Genomic DNA, 24,196 nt, shown 5'->3' with positions numbered 1-24,196 from the left:
AGGAAGGAAGAAATAAAATGGCCTTTGTTCACAAATGGCATTATCATAAATGTAGAAAATCTAAAGAAATAATCAACAAAACTGCTGGAACTAATAAATGATTATAATAAGGTCGCAGGATACGAGGTTAATGTACCAAACATCAGTTGTTTTACTACATACCAGCAGTGTACAAGGGAAATCTGAAGCCACAACAACAATACAGCTTACGTTAGCATCTTCAAATGGGTTAACTTGGGTATAAGTTTAAGAAATTATCCTCATTTCCTTAACTCCTTGTTCTATGGTTCTCTATTTCCCTCCTTCCTCACTTAAAATAATTCAAACCTGGATAAAGAAAATTCTGCCCTTATAGCCATCCCCTTAGAAAGATGTTCTTGCTTTCTTTCCCACCACCAACTACGGTTTTCTATAACTAAAACAACTCATGTCAGTAGTCACATACTGAAGTCTCTAACTCTTTGCAGTTAGATATTCACCCTTATTCCTCTATTTCTAAAGCCTCTCCTGAGCGGGGTGTTTTCTTTTCTTTTCGTTTCCTTTCTTTCCTTTCATGTTCTTTTCTTTTACTTTAATTTTTCTTTATTTTTTATTTCTTTCTCTTCTTTATTTCAGACACCACACTTTATAAAACTGTTAATGGTAGGATTTCGTAAATAAAACATTCCAGCATTATACCTTACACCATTTTCCCAGAGTCTCCTCAACCCTTATCCTAATTCCTTGCCTCATAGTATGCTTCCTATTGAAGATCAGTTTTCAGGTTCTGTTGCATTTGAACATTTGTTTTTCCCCTACTATGTGCCTTTAAATACCACATGTGAGAAATATCTTTCTATATCTGTATCTCTTTTTCTGACTAACATCAGTCAGCTTTATACCTTCCAGTTCCATTCACCTGGCAGCAATTTACAACTGTATTGTGAACAACTTTATAAACCCCAGTGTTCAAATAATGTTTAAAAAAGAAAAAAAATGTCTGAACATATTATATCTTTCTCATTCAGAATGTCTGGTAATTACCCCTCAGAGAAATTATGCACAAAATGAATTCAGTGAAAATCTTGACAATATAGAAATTGAGTGAACTAAATTGAGTAGCCAAGTGAACATCAGTGAAACAAGGTTTGGGAAGTTATCACAATGAAGAAAAAAGATTAATTTACCAAGTCTTTCTCACTTGGTCTTATATTAACCTATTTGATTATATGTTCATTACCTATTAGCAATGCTTTTTAGCATCCATCCTGGTGATCCCAGATATAAACCCTTAGATACCTATGTGTAAAGTAAAAGAGAATTCTTGTGATTTTTCCAGTGCAAGGCAGAAGTGAAAGAAAATGATTGATTTGACCATTTCAAAGCATAACAGTCTTTCCAAGTTCAATAATAAAATAAAAATTTTATCAGAAATATGATATAAAAATATGAACAAACATTTCCTTAATAAGAGAGGAAAATTCAGTACAAAATTTTTAGATTTGAAAGATAGGACAAAAGGTAAGATGCAAGTCTTGTATGCAGCCCACCAAAGTTCAACCTTCAGTACTGCATATGCTCCCCTTAACACTGCCAAGAGTGATCCCAGAGTGCAGATACAAGAGAAAGCCCTGAGCACAACTGGACAAGTGTTCTGATGACCAAAGGGGAGGGATTTCACATAGGAAAAACCTTTTTCTTTAAAAGGAAAAATAATCTCATTCTGAGCAGAAAGATGAGATATTTCCAGGAATGATCTCTCACTGTAGAACTAGTACAGCTCAATACAATCCCCAAATATTTTTTTTAAAAAAGGGAGTGAAATACCCCTAGCAATGCTCTAAAGGGTGTGGGCATAACAGTGCCTAGAATTGAACTCAAGTCAAGTTAACTATGAGCTCTTTCATTGAAGCTAGCTTCCAGGCCAATGAAGTAATGTTTTTACTTTAGCTTTCATGAAAACTACCTATTCTCTCTTACTGAAAAAAAAAAAAAAGATTAACAGATTGTCTAAAATCAGAGATTGAAAGACAATAAAAACCAACATTTATAGAGCATGAAATATTAGAGAATGAATGACAGTCCCCTTCTCTGAAATAATTTCAGAATTAGAGTATTTGAGATGTTTGTGTTGTAGTTTTATTTTTTAATTTTTGGGTCACAGCTGGCAGTGCTCAGAGATTACTCTTGGCTGTATAAATTTAATTTCCATATGACCCAGTAATGCCACTCCTGGGAATATACCCTAGGGACACAAAAACACAATTCAGAAAAGACATCTACACTTCTATTATATATTGCAGAACTATTCATAATAAGCAGAATCTGTAAACAACTCAAATGTCCTAGAAAAGATGAGTAGATAAAGAAACTGTGGTATATCTATACAATAGACTACTATGCAGCTGTTAGAAACAAAATAAAGTCATGAAATTTGCTTATACATGGATGAATATGGAAAGTATTATGCTAAATAAAATAAGTCAGAGGAAGAAAGACATATAATAAAGACATTCATTTTCTGAATATATATAAAAACGATTGTATGATAATATGTACAGAGACAACAGAGATGAGGGCCAGGGGGATCATAGAATGAATAATTAGAAGCTTGCCACAAAGAATGACAGAATGTAGTTAAGGCAGAGAAGAGACCACTATGACAATGATAACTGGAAATGATCACCCTGAACAAGAACTGGGTGCTGAAAGTAGGTAAATTGATATATATGATACCTCATCGGTAACAATATTGCAAACCACAGTCTAAAAGTAAATAAAAGTAGGGAGTAAGACTGAAAGAGAGAGTGGGACATATAGAGAAGACTGAAAGAGTGGAACACACAGAGAATGAGAGAGAGAGAGAGAGAGAGAGAGAGAGAGAGAGAGAGAGAGAGAGAGAGATGCCTGCCATAGAGGCAGGCATGGTGGAGGGTGGGAGAGAAACTGGGGATATTCGTGGTGGGAAATGTGCTCTGGTGAAGGGATAGGTGCTGGACACTGTAATACTGAAATTTAAATATGAACAACATTGTAACTGTATCTCATAGTGATTCAATTAAAATATACACACACATATATATGTATATGTATATATATATTAAGAAGAAATGAAAAAAGGCTATAATCAACTGCATCTCAGTCATCTCAAATGGGAGTTTCACAATGAAAAATCTCAAGTGTTATAAGCTTTGTTTACTTTATGGTTTAATTCTTTTGATTGTCTTAGTTTTAATTGGCTTGCTTTACTTCTTTTTTAATAAAACAGGGTTTGGGGTGAGCAGGGCAGCAGATAATCTGATGCACTATGAATACACCCAGAAATATTTGGCCCCCTGGGTAAAGCAATGATGCTTGGGTCAGCAGTACTGGAGGCCTCCAGGGCATAACCCCATCAATGCTGGTGGGCTGGTGGGGATGGGGCATACAGTACCTAAGGGAAATAGAAAGCCTGTCTAGAATACAAGCAGGGGTGGGGTGGGGAGGAGGGAAATTCGGGACACTGGTGTTGGGAATGTTGCACTGGTGATGGGGGGTATTCTTTTTGGTTTTTTGTTTGTTTTTTTTCGGGTCACACCCGTTTGATGCTCAGAGATTACTCCTGGCTAAGCGCTTAGAAACTGCCCCTGGCTTGGGCCGGGGGATCGAACCGCGGTCCTTCCTTGGCTAGCGCTTGCAAGGCAGACACCTTACCTCTAGCGCCACCTCACCGGCCCCAAAAGAAATAGCTCCTGGCAGGCACAGGGACCATATGGGACCATATGGGACACCAGGATTCAAACCAACCAACCCCCCTTAGGTCCTGGATTGGCTGCTTGCAAGGCAAATGCCGCTGTGCTATCTTTCTGGCCGCCTAATTGGGGGGGGGGGGTTCTTTACATGACTGAAATCTAACCACATTCATGTTTGTAATCAAGGTATTTTAATGAAATACAAAAAAAAAGGGGACAAAAAATTCAGATCCTGAACTTCCTCCCAAGATTCCTAGTTAATAGCTTCATATTAATCCACCTAGAGATCAATTACACAGAATTATATATATGTATATATGATATGTAATTATGTGGAATAATATGTAGAAGTGAGAGATTTAAGCTTTGGCAAACTAAATCTATATGAATAAAAAGAATAACTCCATATACCATAGTTTTGTACCATTTGATGCACTCCTCCTCCTCCAAAAAAGAGGTGTCTTATGGAGCAAATGCCACCTGGAGCTGAAGCCTGAGTGCAGGGTAGGAGAGCATCTAAAAACTATGTATGTCTTATGATTAAGTGCATCTTATAGAGTGAAAAATATGGTAATAACAGAAATATGTGTGTACAATATTGGTCTTTTTTATAATAATAGTGTTTTAGATTCTAGACCACTGAGAGTCTCTTAATGACAAACAAATGACGAATGACTAACAAAGCTTAGAACATTTAAGACTCACCCTCTGACCAGGGCTTATAGAGAAGGAAATATTCTCTAATATGGCATTCCCTCCATCTATGTATTTTGCAGTAAGGTCTTTGATGGTCATTTCTCCCCCAGAGGGCCAGATGTCATCTTTCTTCGCATGTTGATTCTCAATAATTGTAACTTCTGAGAGTAGACCATTTTGAGATGTTTTGATTGCCTTGGTAGGCTTACCTTCTTCCATTGGCATATCAATAAATTTGAAGATTCGGCTCACAGATCGCATCTAAAATAAAAACAATAATCTATTTTTATTTTTTTGGTTTTTTCATACTGGTATGTACATAAATCATAAGTATATATGTTGATCTTTAATTGAATATTAAAAGTTGCATTTAAGTTCATCTAATTTTACTGCTTGATTTCACACACCACTGAGAAAGAATGTTCTGTGAAGTTTATGTTTCTATCCAGTAATCCCATGTTTTAGTTCTCTTTATTTTGCAAATATCTTGAAAATTATCTCCAGTTACTGTTCAAAATTCAAAAAAGAGAATCCTTTTAAAGCAAACCCACTGTTATGGAAGTGAATTGGCCAAGGCTTACATCTATTTTAGTAACTCTAGGGTAAGTAAAAATCAGAGTTAGTATTAATCCCCCAAGTAATATCTTAAATTCCAAATTATGAACAACTTTATTTCATTTTTTATTAATGCCAAGTTAAAGTATATTATATAAAGTATATTACTTAAGTAATATAATACTAATTTTAACAGAGAGCTGCTAGATTCAGAAGACACAAAGGAATTGTAATGACCACTGAGATGATAATCAGAGAAATAGCTCAAATGTCACTTAAATATCTTCTTGCATTTATCCTAAATAAAATAAAATCATGACCACAAAATGATTGCAAAAAATATAGAACTGTAGCTTAATATGATACAATAAAGTTGAGAAAAAATCAATTTTGAGGGGATTGGGTCACACCCAGTGGAGCTCAGAGGTTATTCTGGCTCTACACTCAGAAATGGCTCCTGGGAGGCTGGGGGACCATATAAAATGCCAGGAATCAAACCCAGGTCAGCCGAGTGCAAGGCAACACCCTACCTGCTGTGATGTATCTCCAGCCCGAGATGATCAATATTTTGTATGTAAATTTTGTGAAAAAAATTTAACCTGCTCTGTGATAAATGCTTTACCAAGCCAGAAAAGATAATACAAGATAACAAAAGTTTTTTGTTTTTGGTTTTGGTTTTTGGTTTCTGGGTCACACCTGGCAGCGCTCAGGGGCTGCTCCTGTCTCTAGACTCAGAAATCACTCCTAGCAGGCTCAGGGGACCATATGGGTTGGCGGGATTCGAACCATCGTCGTCCTGCATGCAAGGCAAACGCCTTACCTCCATGCTAGCTCTCCGGCCCCGTAACAAAAGATTTTCTACAAATTAATACTTTTAAACAATCAATAAAACATTTAAGAGTTGCTATTCAAACCCTCAAAATTGTTTTTGGAAAACATACAAATTCAAAACTACACTTTGGTCACAGCACAAATTTTTGAGGTGTAAGGAAGAGTGTTTGAGCACTGCAAAGTACACATTTCATTGTGAGGCTCATTAGTGAAGATGAATTAAGAACGTGGCAAATGGAACATGGCCAAAAATTTAGAAAATAGCTTTTTTAATGTATCAGTTTTCCTAATCTTGCTTCCTGCAACCTCAAGACAACTTAGCATACTTACCCAAAGCATGCTCAAACATCCCTGACCAAGAACAAGTTCATCTTAACTATGGGCACTCATCCACAGCATTTAAGAATTTGTTCAATTAAATAAGTTAGAATATTTTCTAAGGGGGCAAGAAGGGAACTAGTACAGACAGCTGCAGGAAGGTCAGTTTTGTAGCCACTCTGAATAGATGATGTGGTCAGATAAACTCAGGAATTACTGATTTCTCTTGAACTTCACAGGGCTCTCCAATTTACAACCATTTCTCAGAGGAAATTTCTCAAAACCAGAGCAAAGAAAGTCAATCAACTCTGGCTTATCCAGTCTTTTAAAAAGGTATTAGAATTGACTATTAGCTTGAATATTTGTCATACAATTATTGATTTTCATCTTTAAAAGTCTAAGCATGAAGGACTCAGCATAGTTTCTGGGCAAAGATGGTAGCCACAGACAAAATTATGATAAATAAGAATCAGCTGCTTTTCTCACATTGTAATCTAATTAATGAATGGAGGTAACTGAAGCTCTTATATACCAGTTTCTCTAAAAAGTAGTCATGCCTTGCAACTATTGCAACCAGCTATGGGGAATTTTCAGACATGCCTCTAAGCATGCAACAGACATCTGTTGCCTGGCAGAGCATGGGAAAGTGGAGAGAACATGGTTGCTAAGTAACTTGACATAACTTCAGATTACCCTTTATATCTCAATGGAGAATCAGATAATCCCAAACTTTTAATTGTTTAATGTCTTTCACTCTCTGGTGTCTCAAGAGTAAACTCACAGTCAGGACATAAGGATCAAAGACTGAAACTATGTGACCAGTATGCCTCTAGGTTCAATATGAACACTGATATCTCAGAAATAGCATGATCTGGAACAAGTTGGAATCTGATGCCTCCTCCCTACAGAGTCTTGGCATCCCCTGACCTTTACTTAGAATTCAGGATCTCTTCCAGCAATATCTGATAATTTGCCAAGATTGTTTCTTCCATTTAGTAACGTGGGTTCAAACAGAAAATAAATTCAACACAAGGAAAATAAACTTACCAAAATAAATTCATATTTCTTGCACACTTTATTTCATAGACAAAGATGCATTTCTGTGACCAGAAATGGATTCAGCATTGTGAAACTTAGAGTGTAATAATTTCGGAAACTATTAAATAATCAGAATTGGCAAATCTAGTTAAGGCTAGTTCCTTTGAAACCATCCATGCAAGTCAGAAGACTTTTTATGGTCTTCAATGCATATCAAGCCAACAATGCCTGCTGCAGTGAACTTACTCAAGGCATTCCTTATCTATCGTATGCTTTCCCATTTAGGATTTAGCATGGTGCAGTCCTTGGTAAATCTTTGTACATTATGAATGAGTTCATTGTTTTACCTCACTTGCAGAAAGCAGTATCTGTGCAGCAAGAATTACAATGCTATATCATAGCAGATAATCCAGGCTGCAACTGCCCCCCTTTGCTCCTCAGCCTGACTGTGTATGTTTGGATATGGATTAAAATGAAGTTGCAACATAGCAAACTATTTTTAGCCTTGTTTTTTTGTTTGCTCTAAGACTTTAAAGCTTACTGAGTCCTCACTCTACATTTTAAATGCCTATTAAACATTATTTAGATGCTAGGTTAAAAAAAAAAAACCTGCTGTGGCATTACCCGTCTATCTAGATTGAGCTGGATGGAAAATTCAAACTTGGCAAATGTCAAAGCAACACTAGACTGACAAAATCGATTTAAAATTCTCCTTCCTTGCATAAAAAAGAGTCACCATAGGAGAAATGGAGGGCCAATACTGTGGGCTCCAGACGAGAACATCTTATGTGACCATCATCCCTTGGATAGAATCATTTGTTCCATAATTCTAACAGAATGAAATGACAAACACTAAACCACTTAACATATTCTTCATGTAAAGAAAAACATTGAAATAATTTGTGTAGAATGCTGCAAAACTGGATTTCAGTTGAAAGGAGATGGTTTTTCTACTTGAAAATCATCTGCTTTACATTTTTGCTTCATTAATTATATTTATTATGCACCAAAAATTCTCCCAAGCTGATCTTTAAAAATAAATCTAATTACCTTTATAGAAATGTTTTAAATTACTAATCTGAGTCATAAGAACATGATCTTTTGAAAGTATGATGTGATTTAAAAAGTTGCACCAACTTATCTCAACCTTACTTTGTAACAAATGTGTTTAAGCAAGAGAAAAAATACGCATATAAGAATTCCAAACTAACTGATTTTACATTTTTTGCAGTTTTTTCCAAGAGTGAATTGAAATATACAATTCTTAAAAAGAGGGTTTTGATTCTTTAATTTCACAGAACCTCTTTCTCCTTCATCATTGGATTTTCTAAAACCTAGGGTTCACAACCCTGTAAAGAGATTTTATAACTGATAGTTATAGAAAGATAACCAAAAAATAAACAAATGTAATTCTATCCCATAGACCAAAATACAGCAGAAATATAACTGAGGCAAATCCAGCCACACTCATATGTCTTATCTTGCAAAGGTAGATTTGTGTAATTGTTATAGAGACCATGTATTCTGCAAAGCTACTATTATTTACATGTCCCTTTATAGCAGCAGTTTGTCAATCCCATATGATTCCGAAAATCAGGGCAAAATTGAATTCTAGATATTATCTAATCCAATTTACTCACAAGTTTGGATGCAAATTAGAATAAAATGAAACACTTTTAAAAGACAATATGCTTGCTTGTGACTAAGAAAGTTTTATTTGTCTTTAGAAGGCTCAGAATTAATGTATTTTATATCAAGTTTTTTCATGTTCTGCTAGACTGAAGAGTTCTGATTTATTTTAGTCATTCTTGGGTGAGAAAAATAGAGAAAACTAGACATAAAAAAGGCATGAAACTCAATAATTCTTCAAACTTTCCAACAGTCTTTCAGAAAAGGGTTCAGGAGAAAATGTCAAAGATGATAGAAAACAAAATAATAATTAGTATTATTATTATTATTTATTTTTATTTTATTTTATTTTATTTTATTATTATTTTATTTATTTATTATATATTTATATATTTATTATTTATTATATATTTATATATAATATATATTATATATTATATATATAATATATTATATATTATATATTTATATATTTATTTTATTTTATTTTATTATTTATTTATTTATTTTTATTATTATTATAATAATTAGTATTCTTAGTTTTACATATGGGAAAGTTTGTTTCCCTTAAGGAAATTAAGACCACAGGTCCTCTGAGTGGTAATTTCACAGTCGGTTATAAAATGAAGTCTCTCTGCAGATAGAAATACAATACTTAACTGGAAATATGTTTTGTATCAGAGGTTACGAGTAGAAAATAATACCACAGACTTGATCTTGTGTTTGTTTTCTGTTTTCACAAATTTTTGGTATTACAGGAATAAGTAGATGTTGCATGTGCACATCTGCCCATGGATGTATGCACTTATACATATAAGGGAAATGAGTCTGCTTCTCAGATTCTTATAGAAAAAATGTCTTAAATACAGGTGAATTGCTTCAGGAGCAATGAAAAAAGCTAGATTTCCCTTTTCTCCTACCATCAGGTTTCTTGTTGGTCATTATACAATCAGTCACTTGATCTTTACTGGAACCCAAAATAAACAGGTGCAATAAAAGGACAAAGGAGAAAGAGAGGGCATTTCTATTGACAGAAAACTCTTCTCAGATTGCATCAATCTTGTAAGAACAATAAGCTAATGATTTTTTGGGGGGGTCTCATTGACTGGAATTCAAACATATGACCTAAAAATGCAGTTTTCCCTGTTAATCTTGGTGGCTGTTTTTCTCTTATGCCTTTAGGAACTCATAGTAAAATAAGCTTAGTTGCTATAGTTGTAGTATTAAAGAAGCAGGATATATTCACATAAACCAGTCCTAAAAAGGTCAACTGCCTAATTCAAATAATGAGACAGAACGTGGGCAATTTATTAGTCACCAGATGACTTGATACTGTTAAATTTGAAATCTTGTGCTATCTAAAAATTCTTTCTAGCTCCTGTTTCATATTCTTTTATTCATGGGAGTAGAAATTTAGAGGTTCATTTCCCATTTAAGGTACATAATGCTTTCAGTATCTTAGCATAACAGAAAGAGAAGTTTTACAGTTCTAAAAATAGTATTGTTGCAATCCAATAGGAAAAATATAGGAAAAATATTAGGACTTAGACTTCTTAAAAAGGCAAGGAACACATGAGTGCTTTAGCAAGATTGTCAATAATTCATATAGTACTTGAGATATGAAATTAAAATAAATTAATAATTCTAATCTGTTTTACATAATGACATAAAATATAATTGAAATCAATATATATAACATAAAACTTAAAAAGTAAATTAGAAACAACAATTTCTAAAAATTTCTAAAAAGTAAATTAGAAACAATAATTAAAATATTGTAGTATCAGTTGAAATAGATGAAAATTCTCTAATGGGTTTTTTTCCAATGAGAATTAAAGTAGATTTTATAATAATTTTATTGCATTTTAAATTTCAAGGGTGATTTATGACCTGTTAAATTATAGGAGTAGAGTAGAGTAGTTGAGTGATTTTTTCCAGCATGCAATCCTAAACTACAAAAATTAGTAGTCAGAATAGAAGTGTTGTTCCCTTTTAATGTTCTAAATATGCATCTTTAGTATATGTATTTTTTTTTTTTTTGGTTTTTGGGCCACACCCTGTGACGCTCAGGGGTTACTCCTGGCTATGTGCTCAGAAGTTGCTCCTGGCTTCTTGGGGGACCATATGGGATGCCGGGGGATCGAACCGCGGTCCGTCCTAGGCTAGCGCAGGCAAGGCAGGCACCTTACCTCCAGCGCCACCGCCCGGCCCCATAGTATATGTATTTTGAGTATACGTATTTGAATAGATTTTAGAATAGAATTTATGCTTTAAAATATAGGAGTTTGGGGCCAGAGCGGTGGTGCTAGAGGTAAGGCGTTGCCTTGGAAGCACTAGCCTAGGACTGGCTGGGATTCGACCTCTCGCCGTCCCATATGCCCTCCGCAAGCCAGGATAGATTTCTGAGTGCATAGCCAGGAGTAACCCCTGAGCATCAATGGGTGTGGCCCCAAAACAAAAGAAAAAATGACAAAGAGGAAAACAGAGTCTGTATTGGGGAACTCCATAAAATTATTATCATATTTCTCAATGTTAAAAGACCAGACAAGAGACCAGAAAAGAATAGCATGATGTGTTATAAAATGTTGAGTGGGAAAAATCTTCTAATCAACAATACTCTGTCCAGCTAGATTTCAACTCAGATTTGAAAGACAAATAGAGTATTTCCGATGTTTAAAGGATAACATCTCCTTTAAACTGACCCTCAAAATAAATACTAATGGGCTTCAAAACAGGGGGGAAAAAAACCATGTGGAAGTAATTAGATACTTTAAAAGCATTAGGTGTGGGAGAGGAGATAATTGTGATAATCTTGGTATTCTACAAATTTTTAAGTTTACTGATTTTTTTCCAGCTATTAAGTATGGAGAATATTATTTTAAGATACTCTTACTTTTCTTTCTTTTTCTTTTTCTTTTTTTCTTTTTTTCGGGCCACACCCGTTTGATGCTCAGGGGTTACTCCTGGCTAAGCGCTTAGAAATTGCTCCTGGCTTGAGGGGACCATATGGGATGCCAGGGGATCGAACAGTGGTCCTTCCTTGGCTAGCGCTTGCAAGGCAGACACCTTACCTCTAGCACCACCTCGCCAGCCCCTGCTCTTATTTTTATTTCTGAAATTTTATATTTGGTTCTTTTAAATAGATCTTATATCTGTGATGATATATCATACATATTAAAGAAGCTTATTAGCATACATTTTATTCCATTCTTGAATTTTGTTATAATAGACATTTGTTACCATTTTTCTCAATTTAATATTTAGTTAAAATTCAGTTTGGTCTAAATTCAATTTCTTTTCTGTACAAAATATGAGACCTATATAATATTTTGTTAAATAATTTGAATTGTATTATATATAATATATATTATGTTCAGATTTTTATGTAACTTATTCTGTCTCTAAATTCTATTTTAGTCTGAAAAAATGTTTTCTGTTTCTTTATTCTCATTTTTTAACTAACTTGAATTCACTGTGAAGTCTGACTCTTCATTAAAATGAAAATTTTTGTTTAGTTCTTTAATTGAGATAGGGTTTTTTTGGGGGGGTGGTTAGTCTGTTTTGGTTTTGGGGCTGCAACTAGCATTTCTCAGGGGTAATTCGGCTCTGCATCCAACGATTAATCTTGTGGTGCTCAAAACAAAATATAGGATGCTAGGGATAGAAAGCAGATTGTCACTCTCATTTGGAGTGTTACTCTAATTTATGCATAGACAAATGAGGGGTCAGTAAGCTCTTTAGGTACAATTCAAGGGTAAAATTCATTATAATCTTCCCATCATTCTTGCTTCCTAGTGTTCTAATCACTGAATTAGTTTAGTTTTTAATTGTTCTGTTTGATTAAAGCCCTGTCTAATTTTTGAAGACTAGGAATATGTCTAGTTTTGTTTGGTGTTTTATCTACTCTGTGTACAGAATGTATCCTGTCCATATGTCAAAAACTAAAATGAAAGCCTATCCTTATCACTTTCTCATCTATGGCTTGACGTCTTTCCAAAATCTACATGCATTTCTGTATACCCAATTTACTTAGGATAATTATAGGTTTTTTAATTTAATTAATTAAAAATTTTAATTTAGTTTATAATTGCTCTGCAAGAGTGCTAATCTAATAGAAACTTATTTCTCCATGACTATCTCAAAATCAATTAAAGATTCCTTATAACAATGTATAAAAACTACCAGATCACAACTGCTTTCTATGCTATCTCTTCATTCTTCATTTTTTTCTTAATCACCTATCACACTTTATTTACTTTATTAGAATTTTATTCCTGCCTAATATTTCCTGTCCTAATTAACATAGTTGTTTGTTTTTATTAAATTATCATTTTATATGTTGAAAAATTTAAATAAATGAAATAAAATTTCCAATTACCTGAAAGATATTCTATCACTATTTTATAAATGCTTGGATGTGTCAACTCAAAAATTGTAGTAAATTTGAGTAGACTTAAATAAATGCAAAGACAATATTTATTTACTATTTGAATAATTTTTAATAGAATATTTTTAAGCGTGTGTGAGAACAAAACCTCAAATCATAAGAACTATGTGAGAATATAAATGGGACCACTAAATATTTTATTAATGTCAGAAAAATAATGTATTAAGAGAATCCCTCCAATTAATCATATTAAGGTAAAATTACATTGCAATTAATCATTAAATACTGTAAATAAAATAGACACAAAAGTTTATTTAAAATTTTTGCTTTTGTGATGATGTTTATTCTGACAGAAGTTGATTAAATTTCACAGCATACTTTTGGAAGCTGTGAAATGCCTCAAAAAGTAGTAAAAATAATTAACCACATTTTAAAACTGTGTTACAAGATCATTTTCTACTTGGTTTCTAGACCATAATAAAAACAGTAATGTATGACTAATTTTAAATACAGTACTCTAGAGTTACTGAGAGATGCCAATGATGAAGCTATCCAGAAACTATATGATCTAATTAAAAGTTATATGCTACTTTTAAAAATAGAGACAGAAGTTTCCCATGTTACTTTTATTTCTTGTTTACTTTCATCTTGCTTGTTGCTATAAGATTTGTGGCTCTGACATAGTATTTGTTCTGTCACATTATTACAGACTCTGCATTCTAGAGAAACTAGACAAGAAAAACTAAACCAAAATATAATTTTGGTACACACTAATATACAAACGTGTAGCAATAGCAGTCAAACAAAAGGAGGAAAAGAAAGGATAAAATTCAGGAATAAGATAGCAGTTATCACCAAATACTTTTTTTTTTTTCTTTTTCTTTCTAGAGACAGGATCTCGCTATGTTGCCCAGGCTGGAGTGCAGTGGCTATTCATAGGCACGATCCCACTACTGATCAGCACGGGAGCTTTGACCTCCATTTCCGACCAGAGTCGGTTCGCCCCTCCTTAGGCAACCTGGTGGTCCCCCGTTCCCGGGGGGGGGGGGTCACCATATTGATGCCGAACTTAGTGCGGACACCCAATCGGCATAGTGCACTGCAGCCCAGAACTCCTGGACTCAAGAGATCCTCCGGTCTCAGCCTCCCGAGTAGCTGGGACTACAGGCGCGCGCCACCACGCCAGGCTGTATATTTTAAAAATAAAAAAAGCTATTATATAAAACATAGTGGTATAAATTTCTTTTATACTCTAAATAGGAAAGATTTCTTAACCAAGCCACGAAAGACACAAACATATAAAGAAAAAAATTAATTTGGGTTAATTAAATGTTTATTCTCATTTTAAAAAGTCTCTAAAGAGAAGTCACATATATCATATTTGAAAAGTATTGAATTGAAAATTTATCTAAAAATCATAAACTTCTGCAAATTAAACTAAAGAAAAAGTCACTTGGAAAATGATCAAGTAGTTTAAAGAGAATTCCAGCTGTCAAGTAAATATGAATTACACTCTCCCTTTTCCACTTTTCTGACATTGCATTACCAAAATCAAGAGAGTTGATTATATTAAATATTGCTGAAGTTAGAGGTCATCCTTACAATCTTTCAATTGGAGTATAAATTGACAGAACCGATTAGAGAAATATTTGGCACAAACTAGTAGATTTGCACCTGGAAAAACAATTTGCCCTAAAAAAACTGTTCAAAGAAGACAGTGCACTTGATCTTGATGGTTATTTTTTATTGAAAGAATATATGTGTGTATATATATGTATATATATATATACACAAAAAGAATATATATGTATATATACACAAAAAGAAATTGTACCTATATTATTATCCATATTTTTTGGTTTGTCTATTTATTAAATTAAAGTTAAACAAAATAATCAGTACTTACCAAGCTATCCACATCTATGCTGGAATTTACAGCCCACTGCAATGTATTCATAATATTCATGGCTAAAGTTAGAATAATTCCAATGCTTGCTTCTCCTTCACCTATAGATGGGTTGGGTGAGAAGCATTAAAAATGTTTATGAACCACTTCATTTTATTTCAATTTTGTGACATTTTAAAACATTTCCTTATCAGTTCACCAACATTATTAGCACTAGAAATAATGCCCTTCACGTATAAGTGTTCGACTGATGTTTAAAATAAGAATGACAAAATATTTTAAAAGAGGTGGCCTTCTTTTAAAACATTTTTTATATTGAAGGTGTTATTGGTATTGGGCTGTATTCTGACAGGACTTTTTACTTGCAAATTGAAATAAGGAAAAGGTGTACTGAGCTGTAGTCATTGACAGATGAGTTGTGTGCCTTTGCAACAGAACTTTCTCTGCTAATCAAATGCCTTGGGAAGAAAGTGAACTTAGAGTTTCATGAAGAAGTCAGAATGTGTGGGCCTGCTATTTAGTGTGTAAATATATAAATTTTTAGGTTTACAAAAATTTACTTGTCATGCAATAAAAAGTAGATCTAAGGTTTTTATTAGAATGAATGTTTTTCATTATAATTTATAAATATCCATTATTTATAACAACAAATTATATAGTAGAATGATGTTAACTTAAGCTATTATAAATTTGGGTTATTAAGCATTTAGTAGGTGGGCTTGGATCAATAATGCATGGTGAAATTATTATATGATGTTGAAAGTGGAAGAAACATTTTTTATTAATTAAAATTTTTTGCCTCCAAAATTTCTTTAACCTTAAGAAAAATTATTTTTAATAGTTTGGATGTTCTGCTGAGGACAACTGCTTATCAAGAGTGCTTTTGGAGAGTCATTCCCCATTGCCTCAACTGAAAAAAAACTAAAATTACAGGAATTTTCCATCTTTAAAGCAGTTGTGTGTACTGTAGGTAGCAATCCTTGAGTCAAAATGCATCTCTCTTTTCTCTTTCATAGAACTTTGTAACTGACCAAGCTCTGCTACCAGAGTCTGCAAGAATGCAGTGTACATAAAGTCACTATGATAAAGTCCAAGATAGTAGGAAATCATGTCTATAGAAAGAGAAATAATGAAGTAATCATAGATTATCAACACAGAGCAGCCTATGGCCTCAAACAGTAAAGAGGGGATACAGAGAGAGTACAGCAGATAGGGCACTTGCCTTGAATACAGGAAACCCAGGTTTGATCTCCAGTCCCCATTTAAACCCCTACCCTGCCAAAAATGTGCCTGAGTGTAGAGTCAGGAGTAAGCCCAGAGCACTGTCAGATGTGGACCAAAAATCAAACCAAACCAAACCAAAACAAAAAAGGTGAAAAGGGGGCTGCTGTTGGAGTGTCATCTTCTACTTCTAGACCCTATTCTTAACTATGAGGCATGACCTGTAAGGGGTCAGATAACTGAACATGAGAGGAAGGATCTGAAAACTTTGGCAACAGTTAAAGTCTTCCAAAGATGCAAGGTCCAAAAATAAATTTAAAAATTAATCATATAAAGAATTGAGATGTCACTTTGTGGCAATTAGAATAAATGGAAGCATCTCACTGAGCCTCCATTTGTATATTATTCTGTTCTTATAAGCAAAAAAATGTTCAGATTTGGTATTTGCTGGGAATCTGCATCCACTATCACATATAGAACATTCTTGAAATTTTTTTGCTAAGTATTTCAACGTTTTTAATTAGAAGGGCTAATTTACATATATGTGCATTTTTATTTGCTTTTATTTGTTTTAAAACCACAGTCAGCAATGCTCAGAGATTACTGTTGGTCTTCCACTTAGGAATTACTCCTGGTAATGCTTGGTGGAGTGTATAGGGTACAGAATATTGAACCCAGGCTGGCCATGTGCAAGGCAAGTACCATACCTGCTGTACTATCTCTCTAGCCCCAAATTTTTTCCATTTTATCCATTAGTAGAAGCATGTGTTTCTGCCAAAACTCTTAACATTCAGAATATTTATATTAAAAAATGGCCCTGTGATTAAAGTTATTTCACATTTGTGGCAGTTTTCAGTTATACAAAAATTCTACTAGCATAAAGGCTTTCACCAAGAGGTAGTCAAAATAAAGTTTACCAGAGAAGAGGTTGTATATGTGTGTATATATAAATAAATTTGAAGTTTTTTACTCCTGCTTATTGAAAGAAGTCTTTAATGAAGAAATATATTATTTTTGACGTCAGATATTTTTAACCAAAATCAGTCAAGATGTAATTTTTTTTCCAATCACAAACTTGCCATCTGACATCCTGCTTTAGATTCTCAAATATTAGAGTATGTATATTAATATACAGCATGTATATTAATACTATTTCAAAGAAATAATAACTAACAGATATCAAAAATATACATTGTTCAACAATAAACCATTCATTTTCATTCAAAAGATCCAGTAAATCTGCCTGAAATTTCTAATCCAAAAGTTTTATCTTGTAAGAATGTAACATGCTGACAAACTTTTAAATTAATTACTTAACTAAATAATCAGTGAGTTCATAGTACCTGTTGTTAAAATGGAAATGAAGGTAACGATAATAAAGAAGAGGACAAAAATAATTTCTATCCTCATTTGGAACCAGCGTAGGGTTGATAGGTATAAAAACCAGTTGGCAGTATGTAAATTCAGAGCCTTATGGAACAGAGTTTCAAAGTAAGGCTGTCTCCCAAAAGCACGAAGTGTCCACAGTCCTTTTAAGCTTGTAACAAGATGAGTGAAAATTGGACTCCTGCCTGCGGAGAAATTCCCACAGAAACAATGTAAGTCATGTAAATACATAGTGCAAAATATTACTACCACAGACCTCAAACAATGAGCTTAAAATAATAATCATATAGCAAAGGCCATTGGCTGGAGGGATTTTTTTTTCATTCTTTGCCGTATTTTAAATCAAAGCAATTTTATTTTACTTGACTGTCCCAAAGAAGAACTTACTAAAAAAAGCATTGACATTTTTATAATATCTCTTGGCTAACACTGGACATTGTTTTTCTGGCTAATCCAGCATTAATCCCTGCTGAGAAAAGGTTTTATTTTTTAGACAAGTTCCTCAATTAACTTTGTGACTTAGTTGATTCACAATGTTCAATGAAGAAATATAAAAATTGAAACCCTAGATATGTCCTCTTTTAAGACAGAAACTAAAAAAATGTAAACAGCTCAAGAAATATTTTTGGGCACACAAAATATTTGGGGGCACATAAAAGATCCCATGGATCTCCTTCAAACAAAACCACGTAACTTGAACTAGCTAGTCCTGCCCCCCAATTAGAGGGGGAAATAAAGGAGGCATCAGGACCAAACAGGTGTAAGACTACGAAGTAATAGGATAGGTACAGAGGGGACCACATATTCTAGCAGCCCTGGGGGTGAGGGAAGAGGATATGGAAGGTAGGACAAAAATGGAGGAGTAGGGAAAACAAACCGGTGATGGGAATCCCCCCCTGATTTTATGTAAATATGTACCTAAAATATTATTGTCAACAATATGTAAGCCACTATGATCAAAATAAAAATTATATTAAAAAAAAAAGATCCCATGGAGAAAAAGAAAGGGTGTTTGAAGACAAATCAAAGGAAAGGGTTTTGTGCTGCATTATTTGGGTAACCAGGTCAACCTTCTATAATTTTTTTTATCATTTTATATCATTTTTAGTTTAATTTTTTATCATTATAACTTAATTTTTATGGATTAAGAATGCCCTGGACTACAGTTAATAGAGTGGATTAAGGGATCTGTGTTGCACGCAGCCAACCACATTTGAGTGGTTGCAACTCTTACTGCTTCCTTAAGCACTGCCAGAATGGATCCTTCATCATAGAGCCATGAGTAAGCACTGAGCACAGTCAGATGTGGGCCCCCAAGTAAAATAAAACAAAACAAAGACATTTTTCAAGGAAAAATACTCTATAGGCCAGCCAACACTTGTTTTAAAACCTTAGAGGAGTCTGATGAAAAACTACATGTGCTTTATAATGTAATTTCCTTTTATAGGCATATTGCTTTTTTTTAATCATTGCTGTATAACACAAGAGTTTAAGAGCAGGAAAAAATGTACTGGAATAGAAGATTAATATTTCAAAATAACAAATTTTTCAGATGTGTCATACCTTCGGACTCTAGTTGCTTAAGCTGTTGTGAGGTGTGGAGGAAGTAGGCTCTCAATAATATAAAAGCAACTATCACTGGCACTGTTGCTAGGAAGATGTAAGGTTGTAAAATCGAGACCACTGTCACAGCGCCGATCACAATTAAAACCAACTGTAGGGATCAAAGAAAGCATGTTGGTGAGTGGCTATGGGTCAGCAACGCATTTCTAAGTGATTTCTTCCACCTGGTTGCCATTCTTAATAAGGGAAATATATGTTCATACAGTGAAGTCAGCCACCTCAAAATACATTTTCTTAAGCCCTAGAAATATCCCAAACTGTATTTAAATTGTTCACAAAATATTGCTGATCTTGAATTTCAGAATAATCTCATATCCTTTACACTTTCACATGCTATATAATATACTTAAAATTTTTGTTTAAATGTAACATGCTTTAAAATATGAGTTATTTTCTTGTTTGCTCTTATTTTCACATGAAATTTTCTTCTGAGATAATTTTGTATGTATGAATGTAAAATTTTAAAATGTAAGTGATTCCTAAAAATTAGACATTTCTTTTCTAATATTTAAAATAAAGCGATGGTACAATTTTAGTGTATTCTTGGTTGCTGAATAAAGCTACTAAACTTCTATAACCCTAAAGAATGAAGAATAAATACACTCATATTCTTTTTCTTCTTAAAATAACTGGTACATATTCTAGAGGTTCACAAATAATTAGGAGGGGTAACTCATTTTAAAGCTGGAGAATTTACTCTATCCCACATTCTGAAAATTATGTGTCAGTCAGACCTATCTTATTCACCCAAGAGATGGAGTTCTGTTTAAAAAATAACAGAAACAAGCCAATCATATACCTGTTAGATGTTCCTCAGAGTGATATTAAGGGAATAAATCATTTATTTCTACATGACTCTAGTTCAAGCATTTAAAGAGAAAAATATTTACTAACAGTTGTTCTACATGAGCCCATTTGCACAACATAAAAAGCACCCATCAGTAGTGAGGATTAAAATACTAAATTTTGGCTTTATTTTTTTTATTTTTTATTTTTGGCCACAATTGGACATGCTCAGAGCTTATTCCTGTCTCTGCACTCAGGGATCACTCCTGGTGGAATAGGGGGGACCATATGTGGTGCTGGGAATCAAACCCAGATCAGGAGCATGCAAGACAAGTGCCAGACTGGCTGTACTATTTCTCTGACCTTTAATATAATAAATTTAATTTTTTAAAAAACTAATGATAATGTCCAAGTGTGGATGAGCCAGCTTACTCCACAAACTTATGAGCCATATTTCCACCAGTTTTCATGTATGTTCCAGAAGATATAGTAAAACAAAATAATCTCATAAATGAGGACAGGAACTGAATAATTAAATCTTCTTTGAGTGGGATACTAGTTTTATTTTTAATGTCAGATGGCCAAATCTCAGTTACACTTTTCTAGAAAATATTCCTCTCCATCTTCAATCATCAAATTGCATTACCAGCCCCTTCCTCACTGAACAAATGCTCACACACAGCTTCACTATGGCAGGAAGGATACTCATCAAAAATCTTGACTATTTCATTCATGCCTTATAAATGCAACTAGTATGAAGAGAAGACTCTAAATGCCCTAATTATTACAACATAAGGGATATCAGTGATATCAAACTATAGTTATTTTAAGTGAAGTAGCTCATATCTCAGAAAAAGAGAAGAAATTAAGTTCAAGAAATTAGAGACTATTATTTAATATAAGTAAGTCATTAATCATAGTAAGTCCCAGTAAATCTAAAACATCAATGCTACTACACAGATAGCAGGGAACCATTTAGTTACCTCATAAAACACAATCATTACTGTTGACAGGTGTGTTCATTTGTAAATCAATCAAATAATTAAAAAAATTGTTGTTGTTGAATTTTATCATTGGGTGGGACATTTTTTTTAACAAAAATGCTAATATGGTAAAAAATGAAATTTGCAGGAATGAAACTGTAACTTTGTCATGATAGAACAGGTTCAATGAAGAAGTCAACTGACCAAGTTATCACACTGAGTTGGAGAATAGATGGGCATATTTGTAAGAGGTGATACATTCACAAAATAACATCCAGAGCAGATTCTAAAAAGCAAAAAATAGGAAGGGGTACAAAGAAAATCTAACCCTTTGGGAAAATAGTTTCTGTCATTCTAGAATAACTTAGAATTTAATAATTTAGCAGTATGTACAAAATTATTGGCATTGGTTTATAAAGTCAATAGTCTAATATTTCAAAAATCTTAAATTCTGTCCTAGTGGATTCGGTTTTTTTGTCTGTTTTAACCCTAGATTATATCCAGTAGTGCTGTGTCACTTCCAGTGGTACTTGTCCCTAAATTATGAGCCTGTCAGTTTGTTATTAGGGCTCAGTGGTGCTCACTGACACCATTACATAATTATAATGAGATATGGGAGATGGTGAAGAGTCTGAACTCAATATCTTGTACCACCAGGCATATTCTTTACAGATTGAACTAGCATCCTAAATTTATCCTGATTTTTAATTAATAATATATTAGAAATATATAATATCAGACTGGATTACTAATGGGGATAGCAAAATAAATAATTAAAGGTACTTCAGACCAAATGGAAAGATATTGGTTTTTATCCCCATACATTCTCACCCAAATACAAAATTTATTTTAGGGGAAATAAAGTCCTGCAAGACCCTTTTCATACATGCTTTTAAAAGGAGAAGCACAAATTTACCCTCCAGAACACATCAAAACATTCCTGAAACTGACTCTATGAAGAGCTGCCTGTAAAATGGGAGCAGATCTTAAGAATGAAGAAGCAGGGGTTGGAGAGATAGCACAGTGGTAAGGCATTTGCCTTGCTTGCAGCTGACCCAGTATAGACCTGGGTTCGAGTCCCAGCATCCAGGCTGGTCCCCCATCCTGACAGGAGCGATTTCTGACTGCAGAGCCAGGAGTAATTCCTGAGTATCACCAGGTGTGGCCGAAAACCAACCAACCAAACAAACAAACAAAAAATGAAGAAGCATTTTGAAGCAGTAAGTAGGTAAAGAATTACACAGACAAATTTACAAAAAAGATACATTTTTATAACCAAGCAATGAACATTAAGACTTAAATTGTAAATCCAAAATGATAGAAAGTACCAAAAACTTTTGAGATTAATAGGTGAAGAGAAGTTAATCATATAAAAAAAGAAAACGACAATGTACATCATATATTAGAAAGAGAGTAGAGATGAAAATGAGCTAAGTTTTTGAATCTGAGATTTTGTATTTTGAAATATGTAGGATTTTGCTTTCTGAAAAGAAATATTGACCGAGATAGAATATGCTAGAATAAAATTCTCCTCCATTTTTTTGGGGTTGAGTTTTGTTTTGTAGTCTACTTTCAATGTGCCAATTTGAAGCACACACAATTGAAAAGCATCAGATTTTTCTCAGACACTTTACAGGATAGAAAACTTACATCAGTGATATCTTAGAATAGGATCTGGATCTTACATTTTTATTTAACAATGTTTCAAACAGAAAAAAATTTTCTAGAACATTATTAATCATTAGGAAATAAACTAGAGACCAAGAATTATTTTTAAATATGAAACACAATGACTTACAGTACTGTTAATGATAAGGTTTTATGAATAAATTATTCCAATACCAGAATTTCTGCTTCACTAACAGTGAGTTTTTATAAAAGGAAATGTATTTGTATCGACTTTATGCAGTACATCTGCTTCTAAAATGTAAACAGGTGATTTAATTAACCCAAATATAAGTATAATTAGAGGAGGCCATCATTTAAAGGGCCCTTACAGGTGAATTGTTAACAAAATCAACAATTTTGATCAAATTTTCAATGTGAACTCATTTGAATTTTTCTATCATGTTTCCCTAATGTAAGACACTTATAAATAAAATTAAAAAATTAAAGAACTTTGTCCAATCAACTGTGAAGCAACAAATAATGAACCTCAACATTAATTGAGCAAACAGTATATTTGTTATATGAACAAGGAACTAAAATCCATTACACATATTTAAAAAGGGATAATTTATAAAATTAGTATCAAAAATTAACTTTCTCAAAGGATTTAAAAAGTGAGCCTTAGAGCCACGTAGACATAGTACAGTAGCTAAGGCACTTTCCTGGCATGCAGCAGACCTAGGTTGGATCCCAGCAACACCTATGGTCTCTTGAGTCTACCAGAAGTAATTCTTGAGTGCTAAGCCAGGGACAGCCCCTGAGCACTGTGCCAGGTATGCCCCCCCCAAAAAAAATGTGTGCCTTACACTGACTTATAATATACTCTGTAGACTATTAAACTAGAGAGTGGGGGTAATTAACTGATGATATTTATGAGTTCTTTGGCGATCATGCCAGGAAGTTCATGTTCCTGCCAATATCTGATTTAACATTATATTAAGTCCAGTCATTTACCCTTCTAGAATGAGGAACAAATGAGCGGTAGTCTTAGAAGACACAGAAAATATTTATCTTAATAATGAATGTGAGGCTTTAAGGAATTTCAGTAGCTACCACAGAATTATATCCCTAAACAGAACAGCCAAAGGAAATAGAAAATGTAAAGTTCACTTGGAACAGGTTAATATGTTTGATTGTGCCAATCATTTCAGATGAGGTAAACTGTCAATCCGGTTTCTCTGCACCTGCAATTGCCAGTTGTGTGTACATGTAAACTAGGTATTCCTTATTTTGTGCATAAGCTCTTTTGAACAAAATATTACTAAAAGGTGATGTGAAAAGAGATGAGAAATGACTCATCCTAAGATAGGCAACATCCTCTTACAAATGCCTCGCCAAGGCAATCATTGAAATGGTGGAATTTGTTCTCTGGAGATCTACCTTCCTCAGCCAGGAAACTGTTTGAAACTTGGTCCAATAGTCAAGATTATTAATTCCTCATACTTCTTATAGTCTGTCA

The 24,196-nt window shown here is 33.7% G+C and overlaps 1 protein-coding gene across 1 annotated transcript in view; it reads right to left on the bottom strand.

Moving 5' to 3' along the window:
- CFTR (CF transmembrane conductance regulator) overlaps window positions 1-24,196 on the bottom strand; it is a gene marked incomplete at its 5' end in the record, with an annotated part of 147,980 nt that overhangs the window by 27,310 nt on the left and 96,474 nt on the right. The window contains 4 exons of the mRNA XM_049778966.1: window positions 4,416-4,667; window positions 15,071-15,171; window positions 17,635-17,862; window positions 19,241-19,391. Of these exons, the coding sequence (XP_049634923.1) occupies window positions 4,416-4,667; window positions 15,071-15,171; window positions 17,635-17,862; window positions 19,241-19,391 (732 nt within the window). The remainder of the gene's footprint in view (window positions 1-4,415; window positions 4,668-15,070; window positions 15,172-17,634; window positions 17,863-19,240; window positions 19,392-24,196) is intronic.

Source organism: Suncus etruscus, chromosome 1 (genome assembly GCF_024139225.1).
Source record: "Suncus etruscus isolate mSunEtr1 chromosome 1, mSunEtr1.pri.cur, whole genome shotgun sequence".
Taxonomy (NCBI): Eukaryota; Metazoa; Chordata; class Mammalia; order Eulipotyphla; family Soricidae; genus Suncus; species Suncus etruscus.
This window is presented reverse-complemented; position numbering and strand designations above follow the sequence as displayed.